At 46.6% G+C, this 10,160-nt stretch overlaps 1 protein-coding gene across 10 annotated transcripts in view; it reads left to right on the forward strand.

Annotated features, from left to right (window-relative positions):
• Kcnj15 (potassium voltage-gated channel subfamily J member 15) overlaps window positions 1-10,160 on the forward strand; it is a 43,045-nt gene that overhangs the window by 379 nt on the left and 32,506 nt on the right. For 3 of the 10 annotated variants that reach the window (XM_029470452.1, XM_029470458.1, XM_029470460.1), the window contains exon 2: window positions 279-528. Coding sequence is in view for 2 of the 10 variants with exons in the window: in XM_029470458.1 (XP_029326318.1) it covers window positions 492-528 (37 nt within the window). In the remaining 8 variants the exon portion in view is untranslated. The remainder of the gene's footprint in view (window positions 1-278; window positions 529-10,160) is intronic. The other 7 variants (XM_029470454.1, XM_021185033.2, XM_029470459.1 and 4 more) reach the window with 5 other exon arrangements.

The following is a 10,160-nucleotide window of genomic DNA, read 5'->3' on the forward strand; positions in this document are numbered from 1 at the left end:
TCTCTCTCCCTCTCTCTCCCTCTCTCCCTCTCTCCTCTCCCTCTGTCCCTCTGTCCCTCTGTCCCTCTCCCCCTCTCTCCCTTCCCCTCTCTCCCTCTTCCCCCTCTCTCCCTCTTCTCTCCCTCTCTCCCTTTTACCTCCCTCTCTCCCTCTTCTCTCCCTCTCTCTCTCTTTCTCTCCCCCTTCTCCCTCCCTCCCTCCCTCACCCCTCCTTCTCTGTGCTTTCTTCCCCTCTCAGTCTCTTCCAATCTCCTCCTTTCTCTGTTCATTTCCCTCAGGTAATTCCTCTCAGAAACTTGTACGAACTTGTTTTTGACTGACAGTGAACAGTAAGACTGTTTCTTCACTTTGAAAAACCCTCAGCACCTACCTTTCCAAGGCACCCTGGATCACTTCCTTGCCTGGTCTTAATTTCCCGCCCATCCAGGAGCCTGCACTGGGCACTCCGCAGGTAAGAAGCTGAAGTGTCTGTCACTGTGGGGGCGCGCAGCATGCTGAGGATGCTTCTGAAAACCTTGACTTCCAAAGGTAATGAAAACGTGATTCTTTAAAAACAAAAATAACCTTCCTTAAGCCATTCAAGTCGGCCAAGCTTATCTGGGGGAATTTACAAGTGTTGTTTACATGTGGGGAAAAAAAGGTTTTTCCTTAATGATGGGGCAAAGGGAAGGGAGAGTGCTTTATCCTTGTCTGCAGAAGAAAAGCAACCAGATGTTGCCCAGCGGGCTGAGGCTGTGAGGGGTCTAGAGAACCAGTGTGTTCTCCTATGTCCTGTGTCGGAGCCCGTGTGCTACTGATTTTTCGGTGATTATATAGTTCTTTCTTAAGTTCCCCGCCTGTCATTTTTCTTTGTCAGTGAGAAGTCAGCTTAGGTGGAAGTAAGGCAAATTCTCAACCAAACATTTGACAATCTGCCACCTGTCCCAACAGAAAGAAAGAGTACAGTGGGTTTCTGAGGTAGTCAGAGAGTGGAAGCAGTCTGACTGGAGAAACGGCTTTGTTCACGGCCCATGGAGAACACTGCTTTCCCCGGTGTACGTATAATTTCATGTGGATTTAGGCTGTTTTCAACTAATGAGTGCATGACCAGGTGAGCCCTCCACGCTGGCCCCTGAAAAGCCTGTTTCTGTCTCAGTCCTACACTTCCGAATTCGGTCGCCTGAAGGGAATAAGCGTTTGTTTCTTAGACATTTCATGAGCTCACTTAAGTCACAGGTTAGAAAACTCAAAACAAATGAAGAAGTTACCTTAGGAAAACTGAAGTCCAAGCCGAGCCCTGAACAATCCTAAAACTTCCCTTCCTTGACCTGAATGTGTTCACCACCCCAAACCTCAGCTTACTGTCAAGGTTATAAATAAGCTTCAAAGATCCTTTCTGGCAATCTCAAATCTCAGGCTCACACTCACAAGCAGCCTCTGTTACTTCTGTTCTGCACTCTCTCCTGAAGGTTTAAACAAACAGGTCACCACCAGTAATAGCCTTAGGTGACAAATTCTCTCCAATTTACAACCATGCTTTAAAAAAAAAAATCAAAGAAAAGTGTCACATAAAACCAGAATGTGCTTTTAAATGCCATCCACGTGTGAATACTGCATATCAGGGTAACTTTAGGTGAAGAATTAATTACAGACTCACCTCACCCATGGGTCCCAGGGCCAGGCTCTTTCCAAACTTTCCTGGGGTTCGATTTCCTAACAGCTCCCTCCAGAAGGAGAATAAGTGACCACAGAACATGACCCAGAGGTCACGCGTGGCGTTTCCACACATGGCTAGAGACTGGCAAACTTTAGCCAGATTGCCTGTTGTCCTAACACACCCCAAAGAACATGATTCAGTAAGGAGCAAGGGAAGCCTGAGTTATGCACTTCAGTGGTGGTGGTGGTGGTGGTGGGGGGCGCTTAGGGAAACAGGCTTAGCTTCAGGAGGCTTCAGCAGGCTCCAAGAGGCTTCAGCCGGCTCCAGGAGAATGCATTTTCAAGAAGCCTCACCCCTCCTTCCTCCCACCAACATCCTTGGCCAAAAGTGCTGCTCCCCAGTGTCTTCATCTCCCACTTGTAACCAGTGTGGATGGCTCACATTTTGGGGGACAAAAGAGTGAGTGAGCCCACAGGTGGCTTATTGCCAGCAGGTCCAGAACTAAGAAAACCAGGGTTCCTGGCTCCTTTCTCCAGGGCTGAGGCCATGCTTCCTCCCCACTTCAAGGAAGAAATCTGAAAAGGCTTCTGTGCTTGTTACAGGGAAGGTGTGTATGTATATGTGCATGCTGTGTGCACATATATATGTGTGTGTGCGTGTGTGTGTACATGTGTGTTCTTGTATGTGCACATGTGGATATATGTGCACCTATGTTTGTATGTGTGTGTATTTGTGCACGTGTATGTTTTATTATATTTACCTGAATGACAGCATGTGCTGAGAACATAAAAGCCCACCTATGTGGCTTTAGGCAGTAGATACAGAGGCAGCCTCTCTCTGAATCATACAATGGATGTCAATCATAGCCTTTCCTAAGCAGTCAGCCCACCTGTTTGAGCCCTGCAGAAAGCCACTGCTTCCAGTTGAGTGTACCCCTTCAGAGTCCCAGCTTGAGTCTAAAATGAATTTGAACATAATCCCAGGATCAGCACAGCAGCCCCTGCAGTAGAGCTGACAGTGAGGGCCAGCCCAGAAGCACCCGTGGAGGTTGGAGACGCCTCTGAAGGGTTTCCTTCTGCTTTTCTTATGGAAGCAACACAGTTTCCATGCAGTCAATGCAAGGGCCTTACTTACAGTCTCTCAAATGAACATAGTTATTTTCTTCACTGCAAAAATAGCCAGGAGGTTCCTGTAAGAATTAATATTGTTTTCTACACCAGCAAAGAAGAGTTAATGACTGGTGGTCATAGGCAAGAGGCAAAGCCTAATTTCCTGGGTTCTCTGGCACATTTGCCTCCTCAGAGCCATCTCCATTTCCTCGGAAGGAGGGGTGGCAGGCGGCACGGCACAGGAGCAAAGTGAGGCACAGACAGGCCTGGCCTTGCGCCTCTCAAGGACACTGTGTCCTGCAAAGAGGCAGACATGACTCAAACTTCTTGGCTCCTTGCAGCTGCTCAGGTGCCAGTTAACTGACAGGTAGGAGCTTGGTGATCAGAAGTTCAAAGCCAAGCAGAAGAGGCCAGTCCTTAGGACCTCACTAAATTAAGGGAAGGAAGGGAACCAGCTTTTCCCTCCCCTTCAAATGGCTCACTGGGGGCATCAGGTGGAGAAAAAACGATTAATATGCTTAAGTGAAGGACTCCCAGAGAGAAGTGTTGTTTGGTTTGTTGAGATGGAAAACAAATGGGAACACAGACATTCCTTACAAAAGGCAAGATGGGGGCACAGCTCATAGTGCTTAACAGGCACAAAGCCCTTCTGCCTCCAGTCTGTAGGAAAAGGCAGGAGAGGAAGGCTGGGTTGGGGTGGGGGGAGGATGGGAGGGAGAGAGGGTAAGGGAGAGGCAGATGAACTTGAAAAAAGCACCAGCTTGTAATGTGCTCTTTGGATTCACGGAGACAACTGTAGGGGAGTTTCCTGTTCTAATACAGCTAGAATCCTTGTAGAGGATTGCACATATTCTCAGGGAGTTTGAGTCACACACGTTTGTGTTTTTTCCTTAACAAGGCATCAGAGAAATGCAGCTACCTGCATTCCCTCTGATAGGGGAAGGCTTATTGAGTGAGCCAAGGGTTAACCAAAACCCAAACACAGAGCTAAGTGTGCATGCGCTTCTGCAAATGATGTTCTATACCATACGGCAGTACAGCCCTGACATTTCAGTCACACTACAGGGATGAAATCAAGGTTGCCTAGTCAAACTCACCTCAGAAGACACACGAGAGGAGAACAGGGTTCCAATTTGGGGCATAAAAGCACACACGTGCCAAGAGCTGGTTTGTACCCAGGAAGAAGCACTTAAGTAGAAATGCATGTGTGTGCCCCATCCTAGCTGAGGTCATAATGAGAAAAACATGGGAAGAATTAGTGATGGAAGAAACTGAGTCTTGTTTAGAGTTTCCCCCCATGATCCAACAGTTCAAACTGAACACACACCCGCAGAGCCATTTTTGATACTAGGATGCTCAAGATCTCAGTGACAGCTGGAAGCTCCTGCTTCACCCAGAGGTCAGGGGTCAGGTCGATGCTGTGACCCTGGAGTGTCCAGTCATACTGAGCCACTGAAGTTCAGGTTGGGTGAGGCTGACACAGAGAAGGAGCAGGGCATTGAAGAGGACCTGGAAGGTCTGGTTTGAGTTCACCCTGCTTCAGTCACCGCTGACTTGGTGTCAGGCTGACAGTTACAGGATTCTCCTGCATTTCTTTCCCAGTGCTCAAAGCAGAGGCTGGTCAAGGTTCTGCAGAGCTCAGATTATCCAACACAGGGCTTTCTTTAAAGAACATAAATTCAAAACTGTGGCCATAAAATTCAAAGGAGGTTTTAAAGAGGGCGTACCCCGTAGCTGGAGTCTCAGGAATCCTCTAAGTCCACTCTGGAGCTTATGTCTTGAAGACTCAGTATGTTTCCCTGGTGGAGGGATGGACGGATGTGTGTAAATGGTGGCTGCTGGCTACCCAATGAGTAGTCACTCTGGGAAATAGACAGACATACGGACAGACCTGTGTCTCTGCACTTCTACTCACCAGTGGGATTGCAAGTCCAGTCTCCTGCCTGGGATGCTCCTTACCTCACTGCCTTGTGACCAAGGGCAAATTTCCATTTGATGGCTGGCCCTTTAGGCACATCTAGGCCTCAGGGTAAGATGCAATCAGTGTATTCCTCTAACGATAGAGTACTGGGGTCCACGGTGCATACCTTCTACCCAGAAAGCCAGGAACTTAAGGCACAGAGACTTTGTTTGTTGACTTTGCCTAGTCAAGAGCCCAGAACCCAGAATGACATCAGATTTGTCAGCAAGTCCCAGTCTTCTCCAGTGAAATCTGGGCAGCTGCCTCAGGAAAATGCCCCCCTCCACAGTTTCTGTGAATAAGAGCTGTTTTGGATTTCATCCACCAGTAACTGTCATTTCTTGGGGTGACTGCTTGCTAAGCTCGTGCCTACCAAATAACACTCTTCTGCATGGATGTTAGTGCACTCCCGTATTTGTAGGCTGGTATCTGCTCTGTCCTTACCCCCTTCACTAAAAAACACAAGATCAAGGTCCAAACCTTACTGTCTTAATTTCTAGACTTACTCTTTCTGTCCTTTCCTGTGCTTTAAGAAAAAACAAAGTTCACATCTGGTGACCCCACCTCTCAGTCATTCCCACAGACCTGTTAGGAGTTATGAAACCACAGGAGTCTCGGAAGCACCTGGCTGCACGGGGTACGGAAATACTACAAAATAAGAGTCCTGCCAGGTTCTTTGTATTTTGAGAAGTCTATGGAAAATATTTATAAATGTCTAGCAGGCTACACCACACACGTGTGACATATTCAAGTGACAGACTGCAGGAGCTTTAATAATAAAACTAAGATTGTGTAAGTCTCGTCAATTCTGCTGCCAGCCCTGTCTTAACGCAGCTATACTTTGTTTTCAGTGACTTGTTTCATACACTTCAAATCCGATTTTTGGGGGGGGGGGAGTTGGGGTTCGAGACAGGGTTTCTCTGTGTATCCCTGGCAGTTCTGGAACTCACTTTGTAGACCAGGCCGGCCTCTAACTCAGAAATCCTCCTGCCTCTGCCTCCTGAGTGCTGGGATTAAAGGCGTGAGCCACCACTCCCAGCTTCAAATCTGAATTTTTAAAAGATTTCATCTTTCCATTATAATTATGTGTATATATCTGTGCCTGAGTGTGAGTTTGTCCATGTGAGTGTATCCTCAGAGGCCAGAGGAAGTCATCAGATCCTTCGGAGCTCAAGTTGCAGGGCTGGGAATCTAACTCCGGCTCCCTGCAAGTGCTCTTAGCGGGTTTCTATCCAATTTCTCTAACTCTAAGGGGCCAGTACCAAAGGCTGATCGTAGCTGTAGGGTGTAGCTCAGCAGATGATGGGGTGCTTGCCTAGCAAACACAAATCCTTGAGACATATCCCCAGTGCCACACCAACTGTGTGTGGTGGCACAAGCCTGTAATCCTCATACTCAGGGTATAGAGATGGGGAAACCAAGAGTTCAAGGTCATTTTCAGCAACATAGTGAGTTCAAGGCCAGTCCAGGAAACACAGGACCCTGCCTCAAAAGCAAATCAATAAATAGCACATAAAAGCTAGCTATAAAGAGTCAAGTCCTCTAAGCTGCTTTTAAGTGCTGATACAGTGGGGTGGAGATGTCACCCATGTTCCCATTGTACATGTGTGTATTAAATGATTCTATCCAAAACATTGCTATGACCCTCTGACCAGCAGACTCAGGAATCTAGCTTTTAGCCCTACGCATGGAAGATTCGGTCTCCTGGGACTGTCCAGAACCCTCTCAGATGCTGTCCCAGTTTGTCTACTGTCACATTGGGTGCTTCCTGCTTTGTTCTATTAGTGTGCACAGTACAAGGAGGGTCCCATACAAGTCCAGCTCTTCAGGAAACAAGCAAGCCTTGTTCCCAGGCTCTGGAAGTTCCTTCCAAGCCTGCAGGTCCTGGACATTAACACATTAAAGCTCCAAGCCCCACAACAGAGCAGCCTTTAACTGTGGCTCCCTGATGTAAACCTGATTTAGACAGGGAAATCTTCTCACCCTCTGACTCATTTTCACATGGCTCCACTGGAGACTTGGGTAGACAGTGATTGCTGTGGAAAGGCAAGGCGTCATCTGATCCTCTGAGAACTGTGTAATGACCTTACAGTAAGTTGTGTCACTGGGGCCTGAGATATCCCTACAGGTGACTGCAAGCAGAGTGCCTCAGGGTGCAAAGAGGACTTGTTCAGTCAACCCTAGAAAACATATTTTACATTTGGTCTCAAACCAAAATGTCATTTATTTCCCTTTATCCACTTTGTTTCAAAGTTTCAAAGAACTCATTTGCACTTCTTGCATAGACGTTTTCTATGAATCACAATTAAATATACCAATACCCACAGTGGTAGAACCTTGTTAGTAACTTCCAAATTAAACATAGCTTTGCATTTGAATCTGGGAATCAATTCAGTATTTGCTAGATCTAGTTTTTGGTTTTGTTTAGGGAGCTCTCCTTTTCTCCTTCCTTCCTTCCTTCCTTCCTTCCTTCCTTCCTTCCTTCCTTCCTTCCTTCCTTCCTTCCTCCCTCCCTCTCTCCCTCCCTCCCTCCCTCCTCCCTTCCTCCCTTCTTCTTTCCTTCCTCCCTTCTTCTTTCCTTCCTCCCTCCCTCCTCCCTTCCTCCCTCCTTCTTTCCATTATTCCTTCCTTCCTTCTTTTGTGTATGGACACTTGTATGTGTGCAAGCATATGTGTTCTCACATGTGTGTGTGTGTACCATGTGACATATATGCAGGTCAAAGGACAACTTACAGGAGATGCTCTGCTCTTTCTATCATGTGAAGTCTGGGATCAAACTCAGGTCCCCATGTTTGGTGTTAAGTACCTTTACCTGAGCCATCTCTCAGGCCCCATGAGGAACTACTTTTGCATTCAACATTTTATACTTAACATTTTATAATTCTTCTGAATGACGATGTTCATTCTCTGCTATTCGTGTTTTTTAACTTAGGCTGCTTCTTTACTTCTGTCTGGATCTCACTTAACTGCCCACACTCAGGCTTTGCCCACACGGAGGGCTTTAAACTTTCCCCACTTGTTTACACTCAGATCTAGTCTCAGCATGATCAGCATGAAGACACCATGTCCAGATTACAACGCTGGGGCTAGGAACTTTCCAGAATTTCCTCCTGTCCCTGGGTATGGATAGGAATTTACTGACATTGTGATGACCTGGTTAGCCATCTCTGCAGACCTAAGCCCCTTTGGCAATGGAGGTGTTACCTGGTTCTTCTCTGTCCTCTCAGCATTTTAGCTGGGGACTCCTGTGGGCCACACTTACTGAGTCTGTGTGTACCACATGAAGGTAGATGCTCTTTTGTCTTTTTCTCATCTCTTCCCTCCCACGTCTATCCCAGTACAGACTTCACATAAGTGTTTTGAAATACACATCTGAGAACCAGTAACTGAGACTCTTGCTTAGCCAACTCTGCAATCTGATGGACTATCTGCTGGGATTGGATCATCAGGGGGCTTGGGAGGGAGGGCTGCATGTAAGTGTGTGGTGTATGGATCTGTGGTCTGCATGCATGTGTGGACATCATAGATGTGGGCTGCATGTATGTATGTGCTACATGGACATGTGGGCTGCATGATTGTGTGAGCTGCATGTATGTGTGGGCTGCATGTAAGTGTGTGGTGTATGGATCTGTGGTCTGCATGCATGTGTGGACATCATAGATGTGGGCTGCATGTATGTATGTGCTACATGGACATGTGGGCTGCATGATTGTGTGAGCTGCATGTATGTGTGGGCTGCATGTAAGTGTGTGCTGCATGAACCTGTGGTCTGCATGTATGTGTGGGATGCATGGACCTGTGGGCTACATGGATGTGTGAGCTGCAATTCTCGGGAAGAAGAGAGGTGAATGGAAGTGAGGAATATAGTGCAGCCTGGGTGAGAGGGGGTGACTCCATCCATGGCAAGGCACGCCCAGGAGCCTACTGAACAACATCACGTTAGCTCCCACAGATGTCCTGTTGAGGAAGTAAGGGCTGTACTGGGTATATGGTGTTAAAGGTGTACATTGGCTCTCAGAGGTTTTCAGATTTTAAGTCGAGAAGAATTTTCTATATTTTCCCTTTTAGGGCATGAAAGACTCTTTCAGACTCAAAGACTGAAGAACTGGTTTACTGTGGGTCCAGTCAAATGAACCTTGTTTCAGTGGGGAGCGGCCCAGGTCTCCTTAAGGTTTCATGAAAGTGTGCACATTTGAACACAAAAATTCTTGTAACTGTGGGTATTAACCTGTCTAGTTCAATCTCCTTGGGAGGCTTTGTGAACTATGCTTTCTATGCAGTGGTTTGTTGACTTTTCAGTATCTGTGACTCCTAGGGTTGGTAGAAATGTTTGTTAAGTGAGATTTTTAAATCAAGTACTCTTTGTTTCTTGAGTACTTTGGCTCTGATGCTCAGTTACCTCCCTAGAGCAGGTTCTTGCTCAGAGCTTGAAAGTTAAGCATCTAGCCAAACGATAAAACATAGCCCTTTTTATAAAATTAAATTATAATTATTTGGTATGTGTATGCATTTGTGTGTGTGTAAGTGAATGTATGTGTGTGTTCTTATGTGTATATGTGTGTATATGTTTATGTGTGTATGTATGTGTATATATTTTTGTGTATGTGTGTGTGTATAAGTGAATGTATGTTTTTATGTGTGTAGATGTGTTTATGTATGTCTCTGTGTATGTTTATGTGTATGTATGTATGTGCTTATATACATGTACATGTGTGTGTGTATGTATGTGTGTGTAGAATGTGACAAGAATTGATTGAAGGACCTTCTCAGGGGGCTGGGAAAAGTCAAGGGGAAAGGTTTGGGGGAAATGTACTGGGGCATTTGAGACAAGCCTTGAAGGACATAATGGACTCCAAAAGTATGGGGAGAGAGATCCATCAGAGGAGCAATAAGAGTGAAACAGGACTGGCCAGGCAATGCAGGTGGCTGCCATGTGCCCAAGGTTTGTGTTTGTCCTGGGGAAGGGACAGGAGAGAGGGGACACCAGCCAGCATGCCTAATAGACTCGACTCCCAGACGACTGGACATGGGCTAGCACTTCCGACCCTCTCAGAGGGAACCTTGGAGGTTAGGCAAGCAGGAAGAGAGGTCAAGTCACTTTCTTGTCAGTTGCAGGCACCAGGCAGGGGAGCTGTGCTGTCTTAGGAAAGATTTCACTTAGGGAAGAGGGTGGGTGCCAGGATAATGCTTCAGTTTTCCAAGACAATGAACAACAAGCCCACTCTCCAATGCGTTTCCAATTAAAACAAACAAACAAAAACAAACAAACAAAAAAGGTAGGAAAGATACTGCAAGGTCCAAATTTGCTAATTACTGCTGTGATTGAAGCAAGACCTTTCATGTTAAATCCTTCATAAGGAGCCAGGCTTGGTGGTGCACGCCTTTAATCCCAGCACTCGGGAGGCAGAGGCAGGTGGATTTCTGAGTTCGAGGCCAGCCTGGTCTACAAAGTGAG

Source organism: Mus caroli, chromosome 16 (genome assembly GCF_900094665.2).
Source record: "Mus caroli chromosome 16, CAROLI_EIJ_v1.1, whole genome shotgun sequence".
NCBI classification, from domain to species: domain Eukaryota; kingdom Metazoa; phylum Chordata; class Mammalia; order Rodentia; family Muridae; genus Mus; species Mus caroli.